The sequence below is a fragment of the Phalangium opilio genome, unplaced genomic scaffold (assembly GCF_054372755.1).
Source record: "Phalangium opilio isolate 3A_F unplaced genomic scaffold, DU_Popi_V2 ptg000048l_1, whole genome shotgun sequence".
Lineage (NCBI taxonomy): Eukaryota > Metazoa > Arthropoda > Arachnida > Opiliones > Phalangiidae > Phalangium > Phalangium opilio.
The window spans coordinates 1,328,240-1,347,300 of NW_028324170.1; the positions used below are offsets into that span (position 1 = coordinate 1,328,240).

The following is a 19,061-nucleotide window of genomic DNA, read 5'->3' on the forward strand; positions in this document are numbered from 1 at the left end:
GCCAATATTTTTCCAAAGAGGTCCAATACTGAAATTTGTCACAAAGATATGATAAAAACAAACCATAATCTTTTGGATAAAATACACATATTTTATTGATGAACTTTATAACAATAATTATAAGAAAATTAAGTGAAAAAAAACAAGGAATGACGTATACCCTCCCCTTCGTACGTTAAGCTTCAATTCCCATAGGGAATTATTAAAGAAGCAAACCGCCGACTTAAGTCATAAATGGAACATGAAGGGTTCAATTCTTAAGACTTCTTTAAAATGGAGAAATGATCAGTTTAGTTTCGAAAATAAAACAATCTTTGGCACACTCCGCGTACTTCATTATCAATATGTAGTTTAGTTGAGGTTCCTTTATTGGGAACTTTAGGTGATTGTGTCGCGTTATAATTAAAAAAGTTCGTTAATTAAATTAATATTAAGTAGTAGAGATATTGTTAAGTAATTTAGTTTTCATTATCGCGTTAAAAAGGAAACTTGACAATGGGTGGTTTGTTTTGTTTTTCAAATGATTAAGACGCGATGGCCGGTAAAGGTAACGAGGAATAAAATTTCAGAGCTAATTTAATAATGAAGAACCATAATCGCCTGGCCATTACCGAACGCGATATTAACAAACGCCAGAATATGGCAATCATGGCTAAGTTGGTCAGTTGTCCAGTTATGTACAACTTCTTCAATTTTGTTCTGGCGGCTGGAAGAGTCGATTCTTCTTCCTTGAGCAAGAATTTACGGATTCCGTACAAGTACGATTCTAAGTAATCGTTCCAGTCCATGTCCTCGATGGAGAAGTTGAAGTTCTAATCGAAAAAGTTAAAGAAAACATGCGTGGTTAGTATGGAAGGTCGTGTTTTGTGTGATGACTTTTAATTTATTTGTTATTTTCATTGCAGATGCGTGTAGAGGAAGCTTCGTGTTACAAAATGAGATCCAAAACGGCAAACTCGGACAACAACTTATATTGAAAACAAGTTAACTAACCTTTCTGTCACTAATAGTTAACTGTTGGCTGAGGGCGGTGACATTCCCGCTATGAAACAACCATTCGTGTGTGGTGAAGTACTCCAAAATGGCCACTGCCTTGTGAATTTTCTTGTAGATATTGACCACCTTTGGCTTCCTACCACAAACCATCAAACCGACGTCGACGATAGCGGCTGGCAAATAATGCTGCAACATCACGCAGGTTCTATGGATGACTTTACTGGTCTTGAAACTGCCCCCTGGATAACGGAAGACTTCGCCGCTTGGAATCTTAAGAATAAGTGGGAAACTGATGACTTCTAACTGTCCCCACGTGATTGGGTTGACTGAACCAGATGTGCAGTTGTACACCATGATATTGTTTGGTCTTTGCGTAGCCGTGTGGTACGCTACGGCAATCATTAAGTTTATAACAACGTCGACGGGAATGAAATCCGCTTTGATACCCGACGTGATCAACATAGACCTTAAGATGCCCTTGCTGGCGGCAACTAATAGTCCGGTCATGCCATTTAGGTTGTCAACCCAACCCGGGAACGGTTCCCTCAAGGCAGCCGTTACGATGGAAGGTCGGACAATGGCGACGGGAAGGCTACCACATTCTTCGACCAATAAGGTCTCGGCCAAAGCTTTTGTGAAAGTATAAGTGTTTGGTCGACCGCTGATTAGTTTTGGCGTAATTGTGGTCAACAGGTCTTGGTCCATCCACCTAATCAACAAGCAACCGTGTCATCAACTGGAACTTGAACAAAAAATTTGTAATGTCCAATCGGCACTTACTCGACAGTGTCAATGATGTGTTGAGGTGCTAATGGTGGAGGGTAGACGATCTCTTCGACTTCTTTCCGATCGCAATTACAGTACGCGGTGGACACGTGTACTACAGACTGGGAACGCAATTAAAGTCAAGTACTTGTCCTTGTCAGTATTCCTTAAGTACTTACAACTAAATGAGGAAGCTTGTGACACAATTCCACTAATCTTCTGGTACCGATGACGTTGGTGTTAACCGAAGCTCTGTTTACAAGTTCGGAACGGAGATTAAAAAAAAAAATTTTGCGGTGGACCATGATGGTAACTTACTTCATTGGTTCGTCGAACTTAACAGTGGCTGCCGAATGGAATACTACATGGACATTATTGACCAGTGTTTCGAGATCGGAATCTTCTAGGGCCATATTGACGGCGGATATGTCCCCAACTATGGGGACCAGTTTGGACAAGGCAATGGGATTATCAAATCGAATTCGGTCAAACACCTAAGTTTAAGGTAAGGCCTTTTAAATACTCGCGCTCTTCGCAAAACTCTTCCAGTTGACCTAACATGGATGTTATTTTATATTACCTTTCCATTGACCATATCATTGAGCCTTTGTTGAGCTGTTTGTCCATTTTTGGGTCTCAGAAGGACATAGACGTTTTTGACACCAATACATGAACGGAGCAATTTCTCAACCAAAACCTATCACCATTTGAAATTGGACAAGGTAAGTTAAGATTCACTCTTATACTTAAACCTGTACCGGGACATAACTAAAGAAACCTTAATAGGCAGTGACTATTAGATAAGATACCAAACGGACTACCCTTAATCCCTTGACCAATTGTTTTGGTCTAAAAATCGTTGGAACCGGTTGGACCAACAGATATTCGAAAACGCGAAAGTAACCATACAGCTTGGTCATCAATCTTCTAAAGCTACTACTAATCCCCCCATAAAAAACCTGGAAAAACCAGTTTTTTCTATGGGGATTTGAATTATAATGATATATATATATAATTCAAGTGTATAATCCCTCCTCCCACATTTGGTGGCGCGAACAAGTTTGCCCAAAGGGGTAGTAATTAATTTAGAAATATGTCAGGTAAAGGTCGAAAACAAGATTTCTTTTGAAAATAATTCAAGGACTAGATGTTTTGATGGAAAACTTCAATCTCACAATTGAATTTTTTTTCTTATTCATATCAAAATGGAAATATAATGACAGTTTTTACTACTGGTTTCCTTTTGACGTAACGATTCTCAAAAGTAATTTTAAAGTTTTGATTGAAATGTTTAAATAGCCTACCTTCCCCATGAAGCCAGTAGCTCCGGTAACAAAAATTCCCTTGTCATTAAAGAACTCATTAATTGGCGAATTTTCATCGTCCGAAAGCATTTCGGCCTTGAACTTGTTGTTGCGAATGTTGTTATTGGATTTGAAAGTTGTCGATGACGAACTCGAACTTGCGTTGCAATCCACTTTGTCTGAAATATTTTAAAAATAACAGATTTTATATTCCTGTATGCCAATTTTGATTTTTATTCTTTGTTGACTGATATGTTTTCTAGGAACCAATCAGTATGTCCCCCCCCTCCCCACCCCTTTTACTGATAACAAAGATGACACTTGACCTTTAAATATTAAGTGTAATGCGACTTATATATTATATATTCTACGAATTCAAACTTGAAATAGTTTATTTTTAGTTAAATCGGTTCGCTATTTGGCGAGTGGTGAAGCCATTTTATACTAGTCGTAATGATCGAGTGACGAATGATATTCCTGTGGTATAGTAGGGTTCTGTGGGCGATTTTGACTCTGAAATGCAAGGGTCACCCCTAAGCAAGTTATGATTGGTGTATTTTACGGATGGTCCCCTAAAAATTTAATAAGAAGCTGAACAATGATTTCCAATTTAATTAAGGGGTCATCCATAAACAATCCAATTTATAAACTCTGTCCTTTATAGCAAAATGTCATAGAAATTACATTTTCGCCTCAAAAGAAAGTTAAAGTTGATTTCTCACAGTCCTAACCACCCTCAATATTATTATTACCATAAGTAACATAATATTATTATGTTACTTATGTTATTACAAAGTCTAACTTTCGACAATGAAATTTCACTGAAGTGGTCATTTCTCTATTTGTCAGCGATGAGCGATACAGTTTCCTAACCCTTTTAGTGGAGCTCAAAACGCGTCAAATCGTGTTTACTGAAAAAACGTTACTCACTAGTCATTGCCAATTCGTTTCACATCCCAATATAACCAAAGTTTAATCTTTAGACCGACATACTAGGCCCAAAACGTTTCTGCCAATTCGTGGAACTTAGTTTTTAACCAAACTCTAGATAGCTCTTTCGACACAATGTTAAGAAAGAAAAAGTAATAAAATAACTAGGTGTATGTGACAAAAAATCTTTATAATATCATTAAGTATAGTCGTTATAGGACTGATAATAACGAGGAAAAATTCAAACATTTAATTAATAATGCCTTTTAGACGTACATTTGCATGATATAAAGAACATTAAAATATATTTTAAAGTCTTTAATGATAAATATATACGAAAACACGCAACTGTTTAGTTTTATTTTTGCGCTAGGGTAGTATTTTGATTGAGAAATAAACGGGTGAAAGCCCCGGTATCGTAAGTCCTTCGAAGGCCAAAACAACGATATCATTACCATTGTTACCAATTCCTCAGGGGCATAACGGTAATATTTCATAATGAATTTATGATCTTAAGGTTTTTCTCGAATATAATGAAAATGAAAGTGAAACTACACTTAACCTTGTTTCCTTCCCGATGTCTTTAATTACGTGTTTGGACTAGATAATATAAAAGTTACTTAATCTGACGTTATTATAAGTAACTACTCCAGTGCTGATTTCGCACTAAAGGGGCTTACCAGTAATTAGTTATAATTCGTTTCGATTCAATAATCATGCAGTAACAAAGCTTTTCAGGGGGAATGGCAAAAACCTCCTTTTATGGAAACGCTTTTGTATACTCTTTTACTTCCGATTAATATACTTCTAAGTATACTTTTGCAATTGTGATTTAAAGGCATTAATTCCGCGGTTTTCGCGGTCAGTTAAGTTTCAACATATAACCTTCAAATAAAAATAAAAAAATGTGGGTTGGAATTTCAAACATATCTCAGAGCAAGCCAGGGAACCTAGTCTATTTAATAGTCTTCTATAACCTTTAACTAGTTTTAAATTACACGCTTCGATAATATGTATTACAGGAATTCCAAATTTTATATCTAAAAATTTGTTGCGTCTTTTAACAAACTTTAATAATTTATTTGAGGGAAAATATTGGGTATACTGCCAACTGAAACTACTTCAAGTGCCATAATAATACCCTTTTTGTCGGCTTATCTACACAAAGTAGACATCGAAATTAGGCCTGGATGGCAAAATGTTATATAACATTTTAGACTCCAAAATTTCGCAAAACAACCTCTTAATTTCTTACAAACCTTTCACAAACACCTTTATCAGATTCTAGAAGCTCATCTCAAAGCGGTGTTGAAATTACTAAAATTTGTTCTGGAATATGTCCAAGCCACTAACAGACTAAGTGTAGGCTTGTTTAAGGGCAATTTTAATCGTAATTAGGGACATATAATTTAGCATTAGATATTATTTGAATTAAAATGTTTATTATCAGCGGTTCTAACCACGAAGGTAAAAATTCTTTCACAAGGACATTGGATTCATGGATTGTCCAAACAAATAAATTTTCTTATCACAAATCACTTGTACTTGGCTAGACAGGCAAGGAAATTGAGGGAAAAACCCGAGGAGTCAACCACCTTCTTTAACCCCCGGACTCTACTCGCACTTTTGAATTCGAGCAATTATTTACATAATGGCTTAACTTTCTCTAAGTATCCTACCCCTCGGGAAATCCCGCCCCATTTATTTATCTTCCCTTTCGTTTTATTTTTAAAGAAAATTCTACTTCTAGAGTAATGTCAGGTGCAGAAATCTTTTCAAGACAGCGTATTGACAAGTCCCTTAAGTTCGTAATACAAAGTACAATATAAAAGTGACACTCACTGCCATTTCTCGAGTTTAAAACACTTTCAATATACCGGAACAAATGCTATATTGGCAATACCATGGAAGTTTTAGTACAAAGCTGACGATAACCTAACATTAACTGCCATTTCTCAAGTTCAAAACACTTTAAATATACCGGAGCAAATGCTATATTGGCAATACCATGGAAGTTTTAGTACAAAACTTGCGATAATCTAACATTCTCTGCCATTTCGTCATTTTAAATGCACCGGAACAAATGCTATATTAGCAATAAAATTAAGTTTTAATACAAAATTAACGAAAACCCAATATTAACTGACATTTAATTATATTTTTTTTAAAAACCCACTTCTTTTTTTAAAACATAAAAAATTAACTTTAAATAATTAAACTACTTAACGACCTCCAAACTAATAAATCAATAAGGGATTTACATACCTGAATGAGGTGCCATTTTTTATAATTAAATATATCACTAATTAATAATTAAATAAATAATATATTCAATTAAAAACACTCTGTTGGTTTTAATTTAAAATCGGTTCAACTGATTTAACCGCTAATCCGACTTAAAAATAAAAACCTCCTGACTTTGTTTGCTCCCAAAAACGGGAGAAACTGACTGACTTGACTACCTCAACTTCAGCTCAAACCCAAATTAACCCTTACAGAAGCCAAGAAAACCTTTTAATACGCTTTTCATCTCATGGTCCGCCCTCCCCTTACCCACCACCAACTACAACTTTCCATGACGTTTTCACTTTTTCAAGTCATGGAAGAAAATAGATCCTTGGTACTACTTTCTACCTCGTAAGGCGGCTCTAGTATTCCTCCGTCTCCAGTTAAATATATACTTTTTTTTAATGATATTTTAAACTTAAGGTTGGTGGTTAATTTGACAATATGTTTTGGGGATTTCGAGTAAATTCGAGATAGAGATAAGATCTTTCTAGTAACCGGTTCACCCAAGAAACGAGAACTTGTAAATTTGATAGAAAAGTAACATTTGTCATTGAAGCAAATGATTGAACACCAACCTTAGGTTCCTTGTTTTGACTGGAGAATTATAAATTTTTTTAAATTAAATTCGTCTTACACTGAAGGTTATTTGAAATGTTATACTTTGACTAGCTTGACCCATGGTCATCTTTCTCTGACCGTCAAAAGTCATTTCTGACGAATTTTATTTGTTATGGGGTTAAAAGTGATACTTTTATATAATTGAGATTTTCAGTTAGGCCTGAAGGAATAGCTACGATGTGTGACATAATTTACATCGCCATACTGGGGTTTTGAAGGCACTGGGGTAAGCTTAAACCCACCAATATGGCCGACAAAACCGTGTTAAGACTTAGGAGAGTATAATGTACTACTAACTCACATAAAAGCTCTAGATAGTCTGCTACTACGAACTTTCTCGTGACGTCACACCCTCCTATCTCTTACCTCGGTTTTGGCGAACATCTTGGAAGTCGTCAGCTCGGGCCATACAATATAGACGACCAATATTGACGTCACATCCCCGTAGCTCCTCCCCTCGCCGTACCACTCTATTGCGATTGTAACCTTTAGCCTAATTTGCTTTGTTCATTGTTTCACTAAATCGTGTTTCTTAGGACCGAGTTGTGTGTTATTGTTGGTCTTGAATGCAAAAAATATTTTTACACACTTCGTTTCCTCAGTTTAAGCGTAGCTAATTGCGGGAATTTAGGTGTGTGTGTGTTTTGAAACGAAACCTATAGACCACCACCAATGATTCTTGCATTTTTCTTTCATTGCTTTGATGACGTAGTAAGTCCTAGAAAACCCCTTGAGTCTCAAATCTCTATAGAGTGGTACTGAGAGGGGGGAGCTATGGAGACATGACGTCAATGAATTGGTAGTCTAAATTGTATGGCCTGAGCTGACGACTTCCAATATGGTTCCCAAAACCGCGGTAATAGATAGGAGGGTATGACGTCACGAGAAATTTCGTAGCATCTGACTATAGAGAGCTTTCAGATGGGATAGTAGTACGTCACACCCTCTCAAGTCATACCACTGTTCTGGTAGCCATATTGGGTGGTCTCAGCTTCATTCCTGCTTTAAACCCACCAATATGGCAGCGTAAATTATGTCACGAGACTCAGCTCCTCCAACTGAAAGCTCTCTATACGCCTACTCATCGCACGTGCGGAGGACACGTGCAATCCCTTCTAAGGACGCTCATAGTCTTTGAGCGCCTTGTAATTTAACCCTATCCCTAAAATAATTAAAAACAAAGTCCAGTTTATATTCGTAACCTTGTACTAAATATTTTAAATACTCGTTACTTGCCAAAATAATTGGTATCTTAATGTTACTATTATGTTTTAAAAATATTTTCTTGGCATTGACTCTAAAGGCACGTACGTTATCTCGATTAACCCCTAATATTCGTAAACACACGATTATATTATTCAAGGTTTTCAAATTTTTTTCTTACATTTTTGATAAAGTAATAAAAATTTTTTAAAGTTTTTATTATGGTTTGAGGGGATTGGAAAGAATGTAAGAGAAAGAAAACCTACACAGACGCGAGGGTTTGTACTGATTCTATCACGAGTTTTCCACGCCGCTCAAATATTATAATACATTAACTTTAAATTTTCTTCAGCGAAACTTAAATTTAATTGTAATGGTTTGATTATTTTTCAACTAAATATAGAAAAAATTTAAAACTATATAACCTAGGGGTTATGGTACTTTCCACGCCGCTAAAGTACTATAATTTGGTTAGTTAAAATTCAAACAAAGTACCGCTCCCTATAAAAAATTTCAAATTTCAAATTTGAATCTTAATTTGAACTCTAACCACGTGTCGGGTTTTGCCCATAGTTGGAAAATTCGAAATTTATTATGAAGTTAAAGAAACCATTATGCAAATTAAGATAAAATATGATCTGTAATTTTAATTTATAATCAAATACGGATGATGTATATAAATCATAGACTAGTATTTTGGTTTTTTTTTCATAAAATATAAATTTCAACTTTTTTTTCAAAATGGTTGAATTTTTGGTTTTGGGCTTGGTGTGGAATTCAAAATTCCAACGTGATTCACTTCGAAATATCAGTGGGACTAATACTATGGCGTATTACTACCAAGTACTAAATTCCGAATAGAAAAAAGTAGTATCTGAAGATTCAAATTGAAACTATCTTTTAAAATATTTTTTTAAGTTTTATGATCTAACTATGTAAAATTACGAGTTATATTTGTATTATAAATTTAACGAGGGAGTTATATTACAATTCGTAATAAAAAAGTAGTAAAATATAAAGAAAAGTAAAGTTAAACCTTGGAAGGGACGGACAAAAATTGCCAAAATCGTACTTGAAAACTTAACTATAGTTAATTAATCTTAAATGATTAACGTACCTGATAATTCTAAATCAGAAAAATCCTCTTTATCCATCGTTTCCATGGTCAAAAATTATTTTAAAATTTTAGTTTTTTTCGACGGAACGTTTTAAACTACGGACCTCTCCACGCGGAAATCGTTCGCATAGAATGGGCGCTGGACATTAAATAAATAGGACCTGTCCCATTGCATCTCTTGACGAAATACTTGTTCGAAAACAGTGTCCCCTGTATGAGACTAAAGGCCAAGTATTTCATATACTCATGGAGCCCAGAAAAAAATATTGGCTCGTTCTAACTTCAGTTTTATAGGATTTTATAGGTAAAAAATGGAGTTATATAGAATAATATAGGAATATATTTGGTATAAATATTCTTTTGTTGAACAAACTGAACTGCTAGCTTTTTTCTCTGTTCACCAATGGCCTGGCAACACTGAGGTGAATATTTTTCAAGGTAGTTATGGAATTACAGGGCTACCTGACATATTTTTATTAACCCTTTTTTATGAATTTATTTTATATTTAATGGGTAAAAATATCTTGGCCTTTAATTTTATACAGGAGGCATTGATATGTACCTGCCACTAAGTAAGGGGGTGGATTTTTGGCGTTTTCTTTGGAAAATAGCGGTCTTGAAAAGGCGGGGATTCTTATTGGGCTTTTTGGCTTCGAGTGAGTCCCCTCAGGTAACTTTGACGTATAGCGATGGGCTATCTTGGTGACAGATTAGGTTTTCCTTTGCTTCTCTTCAGTTTCTAAGCGTTATGGAAGGCGGGGAAAACCTTACACCTGGCTTCTATTGAATAGGTTCACGGAAGGTCACATTGTGGGGGGTTCAAAGTCATGGGTTTTTCTTCTTTAAAGAATGTACCCCGAACTACTTTACTGGGGTTGGATCTTATCTAGTAATTATATATTTCGATAGAAAAATTTCCAAGTTAACGTAGGAGTGGGATTTCATACATGGGGTAGTTTTAACCTTTTAACCCGATGGAGATAAGATTTTACTTAAGTTAAATTATTATCAATAAATAAATAAATAAATAAATAACACAAAATTCGGGTTTTCATCAAAAAATACCGTTTATATTAATTTTTAATACCAAAATAAATGTACGAAACAATGATAGGTGGTTAGGCTTAACGTGCTAGCATGCGAGTATTACAGTGAAACCTGCTTACACTTTGTTTTCGCGTTAGAAATGGTGCGGAAATTTGTAGGATTGATAGATTAGAGTGCCAGAAAGAATTTACAGAAAGAAAAGACTCGAAAAATAAAAGAAATTTAAATTATTTTCGATTTTAAACACTGTTTTCGCCACTATTTACATTTATTCGGACTCCATTTACGAAGGGGCGCAAAGCACAATCGGAGCAGCTGAAAGAGATTTAAGACACGTGATTGGTTAAAAAGGGCGCGAGAGGAGAGCGGCAGCGCCAAAGAAATCAATTGGTTTGTTTAGGGGCATTACGTCACTCTCAATGACATCATCGGGCACGGATTCTCCAAATCGCCCGTAAAAACAAAATGGTGGTCATGTTTGTTGGACGTTTAGGCTTAGGGGATAAGTTTCAGACGATATTTTTATAGTTTTTAGGCTAATTAAGCGTTGATTAAGTTAAATTTATTTATAATCAGAGGCGGAATGTCGTACAGAATGAATAGAACGCCTACGGTATTAGAACAGATGTTATCTGAAATAAGCTATCATCGAACGAGGGAAATAAGGCAATACACTAGAGAAGGTAATTACTCTTTAATATTGTGTAATAGCTTAATTAAATCGGAGATTAGTGGTTAGATAAAGTTAATATTTCTTATCTTATCGTTTCGTTTAACTTTACACCACCCCAAAGTGGAACTGATCATAATTTCTGAGCACGTCAGAGTAAATTTAACGCAGTTATGAGTACTCTTATATCATTTAGAAATGAAGTTATTACTTATAAAAACATGGCCAGAGCTGAAATGGAAGGTTTATAATTACCTTAATTATAGTTAATCGTTAATTATAACGTTTCTTTTGCAGACTCTGGCTTTGTTCTTTTAAATCCAACAACATTTTGGACTGATTTGTTCATCCGTCAGTTTCTGTATCCAACTAATGATGCTTCGAGAGACGATATGTTATTTTTTGTTAGAAAAAGGCCCAAGAAAACTTCAGCTAGATATATACCGCAGTTTGAAGTATGTTTAACTAAAGATAATTAAAATTAAATTAAAGTTACGAACACTTTCATAGACTGAGGTACAAGTCTTTAGAAAAGACTCTAAAAAATTGCCAATTGGGGATACCGATGTTGATTGGGAAGAAACTGTATATTTAAATCTAATTTTACAACAAGTAATTGATAGTTTAATTTAATTCTGTTAATTTGAATTAAAGTTTTAATGAATATTTTGGCTTTTTTTAAAAAAAAAGTTTGAATATACATTAAGTTGCGCAATTTGCACAAGAACTAGTCCAAAAGATTTACAAATACTCAAAAGACATTCCCAAGTAATTATTAACATTACTATTATTAATCTTAATTATTTAATTAACATTAATTGGCTTAAAATAGAAAGTTTACGCGTCTCCTAGTAGAAGAAGTATGGAATACAAAGGAGAATCTGAAGAAATCTCATACCCAAATCTCTATTTTACCGTTGATAATTATGATGAAGTTAGTTTCTATTCTATTTTATTCTATTTAAATTACAATTGAGTTGAAAATAATTTTAAATGATTAATTTCAGGTATTCCAAGATATTATAGTGAGAGATGGTGAAATGGTTTGTGTGGAATTAGTGGCTAAAGATCGTGAAGGAACATTGCAAGGGGTCATCTTTTTAGGTTCTATTAGATACGAGGCCTTAAAAAGAGTCTATGATGCTAGAGTCAGTATTATTTTTAATTCATTTAGTTTTAAACCACTTTAATTCATTTTTAGGCCAGTTTAATTCATTTTTAGGCCAGTTTAATTCATTTTTAGGCCAGTTTAATTCATTTTTAGGCCAGTTTAATTCATTTTTAGGCCAGTTTAATTCATTTTTAGGCCAGTTTAATTCATTTTTAGGCCAGTTTAATTCATTTTTAGGCCAGTTTAATTCATTTTTAGGCCAGTTTAATTCATTTTTAGGCCAGTTTAATTCATTTTTAGGCCAGTTTAATTCATTTTTAGGCCAGTTTAATTCATTTTTAGGCCAGTTTAATTCATTTTTAGGCCAGTTTAATTCATTTTAGGCCAGTTTAATTCATTTTAGGCCACTTTAATTCATTTTTAGGCCACTTTAATTCATTTTTAGGCCACTTTAATTCATTTTTAGGCCACTTTAATTCATTTTTAGGCCACTTTAATTCATTTTAGGCCACTTTAATTCATTTTAGGCCACTTTAATTCATTTTTAGGCCACTTTAATTCATTTTTTTCCAGGATTAAGTCTATTTTTATTTATTTTGTAGGCGAGTTTAACTAGTAGAATGGCTCAGAGAGTATCACGAGGTTGGTATCAAGGCAGCCAGAGATTAGAATTTGTTCGTATGAGAGGCCCAGGAGCCAAAGGTCACGCTGAAATGGCAGTAGCCAAACAAAAAGGAGCCGGTGTCGAAACTCCAACTTCGGAACCTGGAATTCCCATCACGGAATTAGATTGGGAAGAAGAACCCCCGGTAAAAACTAGATATTAATTAAAATTAGCATTAAAATTAATCTATTCATCAATTATTTAGGCTTTTATGCAACGTAGAATGTCCGATCCAAGTTCAAATTTAAATAACTACGTTCGTAGCAGTCGAATGAGTTTTAAAAGCTCAAAAGAAATGAAAAAATCTCGTTCTGAAAATGAAGGAGTCGATTCTTATGAAGAAGTTGTCAATGAAATTGAAGCCGGTGATGTCAGAGATGGTAATTATTAATTAATTAACACCAGTCAAGTTTAAATAATTAATAAATGAAACACACTCGTCAGAATTGGACGATACAACATACAATCAACTATGGAGTATGAAAGGATTTAGTCAAGCCTATCATTTTCACAAAGAAAGTCGGAGAGCCAGTTCCCCCGCTTTGCACGCTTATTTAACATACGTCACACTGCCTTGGCATCATATAATTGCTGGTAATTATATATTAATTCATTTGTTAATTATCTTTTTAATTAATTAATTAATTAATTACTTATTTAAGATCTTCTTTTTCTTTTAAGATTTATTGGACATTAGACAAGAACCAATTTTAACGTTTTAATTCATTTTAAAAACGGAGAAATCTTACCCTATAACTCACCCTATAATTTGTTTGATTTTAATTTTTTTAATGGTAATTAATTATTATTCTAGGCCTAAAAGCGTAATTAATTAATATATATATATAAATTATTATAAGGAAATTAGTATTTTTATTCGTACTTACAAAATGGTCACGTCATTTTTTGCCTAAAGTTTTTTACAAAAAATTGAAAATAAAAAGTGCGTAATTTCATCGTAATTTGCGTAATTTTATTTTAGTTGTCAAATTTCCACTCTAGTGTCTATTGTGTTGTGTCATTGCTCCATATTTCCACTCCAGTGATAGGCTTGGATCATTACTCTAATGTGTTTCTTTAAAGCTACGGCTGTGCAAAACAACTGACCAAATTATTAACTAATTTTAAGCGGCTAAATCAGTCTTAGAGGCTAATATCTATAAACTAAAAATATCTCGCAACCGATAATATTTTTGCACGGCGGATTAGTATGAAAACTTTTGTATTGGCATGGAAAACAGATACTACAGAAAAGTACTATTCGTAGTTTTTGCACAGCCCTAGTAGCTGAATAACCAATCAACGAGCTCCAAATGAAAATACGGTGAAGTCGCTTATCTCGAGTCGTCGGTAGTTAGCATCGCCGCCATCACGTCACCAAGGGTTTTCATATAAATAATTAAAATCCGTCAAAATCTAATAAATTACGGAGTAAAATATCATTTAAAAACTAATTTAATACCGTTTTCGTTTGAAAAATCGTTTAAAAGTGTTTTGGAACTTAAAAAAGTTATGTTTTTCGCCTTCCTTCGCTAAGCCTCGGTCAAATGTGAAGTTTAAATTTAGGCTTAGAGATGGTTTACTTTGTTTCAACTTCTGAAGAGAACTTTATGCACGGAAAGTAAGCCATTTTATCATTTTTTTTGGATGAACTGAAGGACGGAAAAGCTTCCTATGAAGTGTGTTTCATTGTTTTGGTGGTTGGTCTTGGGAAATTTCACGGTATAACTCTTTATAAATGAGTGGGGCATCGGAGAAGCCCAAGCCTCATCATCGTAAGATGGCAGATGCGGAAGATTTGGCTTCTTACGAAGGTGACAATAGAACGGGTGAGGAATCAACCAACGCGGATAAAAGTATAAATAACTCCCCGGTAGACGCTACTGTCTCCAAATCATCCTCAAACGCGGAAGTTGTATCTGTCCCCTCTATACCAGTTCACGTAACCTTTTATGAAAATGTTATCGGTGAGTCTTCAAACTCATTGGCCGCTGTTCCCATGGATACGGAGACATTTTGTAGCACCTACAGATCAAACAATCCTTTATCTATCAACCTTGAGAACGCGGAAGAATACCATCAAGTTATTGAACTTAAAGAAGATGATGGCCGTGATTCTAGGCCAGCTAGAGGACATTTACTCTATTCGTGCCATTTTAGACATTGCGGCTTTCAGTCCCCCGATAGAGAAGGTCTAACTGAACACGTAGTTTCCTTTCATAATAACGTCGACAGAGAAACGCGCGATTCAAAATCAGCCGCTTTAGTAGGGGGAGGCCTACTGACAACATCAAAACCCAAGGAATTTCAATGCGATTTATGTCAAATGAAGTTTACAAATGGTGCCAACATGCAACGTCATCGCATGAGTCATTTAGGCGTGCGTCCTTTCGAATGTCGCATTTGTAGCAAAAAATTCACTCGTAACGATCATCTGATGGAACATTTAGTTAGACAACACTCGAAACAACGTCCCTATAAATGCCCGTTTTGTATTAAAAGCTACAGTATGAAACCATCTTTGAAATCGCACTTGGCTTCCGATCATTCGGGAATTCCTAAAGATAAAGTTTGCAGAATATGTGGTTTTCGCGCCACTACAGTAGCAGGAGCCAAAATACATTATACTAATACTCATTTGAGAAATGGAAGCGCGTCAACGCCAGCCTCTGGGAAAATCAACAATCCTCACGGAGATGAGGAAGGGACGGAAGAAAATGATGGGGGAACGGAAACCCCCGCTGATTTAATGGAAGAAATGGATTTGGCCAGAGTATCTCAGAATTTCTCATTCAATAATCAAGATGTCAGCGTTCCTACTTCGACCGCCCCTTCATCGTTTCCTAATGATAACCCCAGCCATAATACAAACGGGGAACCAACGACAAACCCAACGCATCAATCGTCATTCAGACGCTATCAAGCCACGACGAGTTCGTTTCTACCATTACCTCTATGTTCGTCAAGTCTCACAGGTTCCATCATAGAACATCCATCCTTCCCTGGCACTTCAACGTCTACCTTGACGGACGTAACTTCGTCTATGAGAGAAAAGAGCGCCGCCATATTTCCAGCTAGTAATGAAGGCCCGTTTTTGTGCACGGCAACTACAACTTCAAGCACTATTTCGACTTCGAACAACGATTTGAAACAAGAACCGATTGACATTGACGATGGACATAATTCCTGTTCCAGCAGCGCGGGAGCTCAACCCACTAGTACCATGGACGCGACTGAGAATTGTCCTCAACGTCGACTAAGCGCAAATGCCCCTGACGAAGATGACGCTGAAGTTGGAAATCATTTCGCCGCTCAATTACGAAACAAAACGAATCCCACCGCGAGTAACCCCAGCCAAATTACCAGAAATAACGCCAATTCGAGTGAAGAAGATGATACATCCAATCAGAACGAAGACTCGGAATCGTCGAGAGTTGAACGAAAGCCTGAAATAAATTCTCTAATCGCGCGAAGCTCTAAATACGAGAGGAGAAGGGTTTTGGATAGAAAACCCTGTCACCGAGGTCACTGTTGCGAAGCTGGTGACGCTAAAGTGTCGACCAGCGTTCGTAACCTATCGGGCGGCAGCAATAACAGCGGACGGGATGTACCGGAAGCTAAACCCGTCTTGGGTTCCGCTTGTTTGCATCGTAAAGTTAGTACGGCTTCTACCGTTTCCAACGAACGTAGGAATTCGTTGGTACTTTCGCGTGAAGCGACGGAACCAGCACCAATCGAATGCGCCTTTTGCGGAATCATTTTCCCAGATAGAACATTGTATTATTTACACAGAGGAATGCATTCCGATAATAATCCTTGGAAATGTAACATGTGCGGGGAAGTTTGCGATGGCAAGTATGATTTTTACGCCCACGTTATCAGTAGAGAGCATAGGTAGATTAATTAAGTTTAATCACGATTAAATTAAATACTCTGGGGGTTTTTAAAATCCAAACACACCATGTATTTTATACTTAATTTATTGAAATTTGGCCATGAAGCTTAAAAATTAATAAAAAAATAACGCACAAATTATTAAAAGTATTTGAGAGGATTAAATTATTGGAAAATGTAAATTTGAAATTTAAAATGAAAACCCAGTATTTAGAATTTAGAGGACATCAACGTTCAGCTAAAATATTTTGGCTAGAGATTGATTGTGTATAGATTATATAGCGGAGAAATTAACACTAACATCAAAACACCCTAATTAGTTAATGCGGATTAAATTAATAAATAAAACCCATTAACGTGACTGAGATAAAAAAAATCATAAAAATTTATTGATAATGCACAAAAACTTCAAACATAGTTACATAAACATTAATTTAACTTCCCTACGTTCGATTTTAGATTTTAATTTTAAACATAATGAACGACTGCCAATCACTCGTGTCTTTTAATTTTATTAAACAATTTAAATAACGTTTTTATGTACTTAAAAATCATTAAAATCTTTAACAATAACATCACATTTTTAATGATAGTTAACGTAAAAAGTATATTAATAAGAGTTTTTGAAAAAATTAAACGTTGTTCTATGTTCGGAAATTGTCTCTCTCTACGTGTCATGGAATTTTATTCGTAAACCACCTTTTTAATCATAAATATTCAGAAGGTATTTAAAAGTTAATTTTAATTCTGGTCTTTCATAATTTTTTTTAAATGGTTTCGTGGTGTTTGTTCATAAGTTTGTTTTAATGTAGATTTAGAAACGTATGAATTTTTGCAATAAAATATATTCAAAATATATGCCTAATTACCGTTTCATAATTAATTAATTAAATTTTAGTTTGTTTCAACTATCATTTTAAAGTACTTGGAAAAATTGCGCGATCTGTTTCGCCCCCTGGTTGGCGCCTTTTTGGGAACAAAGGCAGCCAACGGTTTCTTTGTTGGGTGAGTCTGTTTAAGGAACAGGGAACGTCGCTGGCTCATTAATCCTAATTTTCTATTAATTTAAATATAACTAAATACAATTCAAGTTTAAGATATTAATATTTAGTAATCGGGGAGTATCGTTTCGGGTTTATTTTAAACGGAAAAGTATTTAAATTTGAGAAAACATGTGTGGAAATCATAGCCAAGGCTTAACTTCGTGAAGTAAAAAGTATCAACTGGTGCACTTGAGAAATTGGATGGAGCGATCACAGGGCTTCAGTGGATTCGTCATCACTTGGAATTGGTAAGAGTTTGATATTTGGTGATGGTTTAAGTACTTGTAAGTTAGTTTATAAAGTTTGAAGTTGAAGTTACATTTCGTGGTTTTGAAACAACGGTAGTAAATAAGCCTACGATATAACTCAGGAAGTCTTAAACTTTATCTAAACCTTAGCCTTGAGGTTGGAAAAGCCTATTTAAAGCTACGGTTTTAAGTTAATGTCATTGTCATCATGGTTTGAAACTATGGTGGTGTGTAAATAAGATACGGTCATAAGGTATGAAAATAGGATACTTATTCGATACCTGCAAATTACACGTCATTTTTCTGAATTAGGGAGTCGATCTATTTTTTTTTAGAGACGTAGCTATATGCTGGAATTATGATAAATTTGAGTTGGGTTAGGTACCTTGTGTTAGGCTTAACATAATATCAGAGAATGAAAAATGTTGGAAGCCCACTCCAAAAGTTATTGGTTCGTGAAAATTTAATGCTCTATAACGTCAATATTGAAACACTTTTTTTATATATCGTCGCCCTGGAATATCCAATATTTTATACTCGGATGCTCGTTCGCTTAACCAAGAAGTGATATCTAGTGTATTAGGGAGAAGGTATAAATTCGCGCCAGATTTCTAGCTCTTGATCTCCAGTCCAAACGTAGCCTGTCCGGAGTTAATCCCCGCCTCTAAATTACAACCAGCATCTCATTGGTTCTTGAAAACTCACGTCAGCGCGGCGACGCGAATGACGAAAATTAGAGTCACATTTTCCGACTGAGGAGAGTGTTGCGAAATAGCCCGACCTCCTTTTACGTCCCCCCCTTGTATTTTGAAAGGGGGACTGGGACTATGGCACGGCGCGAATACTTAAGCATCTTATACCTTCTTCCTAATAAACTAGATATCACTTCTTGGCTTAACGTTCAAAATACAGGACCTTTTTTCCGCTAGCAACTTCAGGATTTTTATTCGGATGAAGACACATTTTATAAAGCCTACCTATTGCCGCTCTTATAGCCTAAAGGCCGGCTGGCTACTTTATATATTTATTTTTTTTTGTGTTGTATGTTTTCGATATGGATATGTTTCCCCATAGTCTTTCATATTAGAGTTAGTCGTAATAAGCTTGTTATCTCCGGTTCCTTTTGTTTTGGGGCTAATTACTACGCACCATTGAATGCAGG

General features: G+C 35.2%; 3 protein-coding genes across 6 annotated transcripts; 2 read left to right on the top strand and 1 right to left on the bottom strand.

Annotated features, from left to right (window-relative positions):
- Positions 1–70: 70 nt before the first annotated feature.
- LOC149673570 (fatty acyl-CoA reductase 1-like) lies at positions 71–9,383 on the bottom strand. 2 transcript variants are annotated; one of them, XM_089839167.1, is made up of 8 exons: positions 9,223–9,383; positions 3,066–3,244; positions 2,342–2,458; positions 2,080–2,255; positions 1,941–2,013; positions 1,777–1,883; positions 994–1,705; positions 71–812 (listed from the first exon to the last, which is right to left on the bottom strand). In XM_089839167.1, exons 1-8 carry the CDS (start codon positions 9,266–9,268, stop codon positions 525–527), a joined length of 1,698 nt encoding a protein of 565 aa, XP_089695293.1. In that variant the 5' UTR covers positions 9,269–9,383; the 3' UTR covers positions 71–524. The 2 variants fall into 2 exon arrangements, with proteins under 2 accessions (XP_089695293.1, XP_089695294.1); XM_089839168.1 differs by lacking the exon at positions 9,223–9,383 and adding an exon at positions 6,261–6,456.
- On the top strand, positions 2,344–13,676 carry LOC149673571 (uncharacterized protein KIAA0930 homolog). 3 transcript variants are annotated; one of them, XM_089839179.1, is made up of 10 exons: positions 2,344–2,483; positions 11,237–11,394; positions 11,450–11,551; positions 11,630–11,707; positions 11,772–11,873; positions 11,947–12,087; positions 12,653–12,859; positions 12,920–13,094; positions 13,159–13,308; positions 13,396–13,676. In XM_089839179.1, exons 2-10 carry the CDS (start codon positions 11,332–11,334, stop codon positions 13,434–13,436), a joined length of 1,059 nt encoding a protein of 352 aa, XP_089695305.1. In that variant the 5' UTR covers positions 2,344–2,483; positions 11,237–11,331; the 3' UTR covers positions 13,437–13,676. The 3 variants fall into 3 exon arrangements, with proteins under 3 accessions (XP_089695305.1, XP_089695302.1, XP_089695304.1); XM_089839176.1 differs by lacking the exon at positions 2,344–2,483 and adding an exon at positions 10,332–10,952; XM_089839178.1 differs by lacking the exon at positions 2,344–2,483 and adding an exon at positions 10,970–11,182.
- Positions 13,677–14,038: 362 nt separating this feature from the next.
- On the top strand, positions 14,039–17,473 carry LOC149673572 (uncharacterized). Its single transcript, XM_089839157.1, has one exon. The coding sequence runs from the start codon at positions 14,453–14,455 to the stop codon at positions 16,610–16,612; it is 2,160 nt and encodes a 719-aa protein (XP_089695283.1). The 5' UTR covers positions 14,039–14,452; the 3' UTR covers positions 16,613–17,473.
- The last annotated feature ends 1,588 nt before the right edge of the window (positions 17,474–19,061 follow it).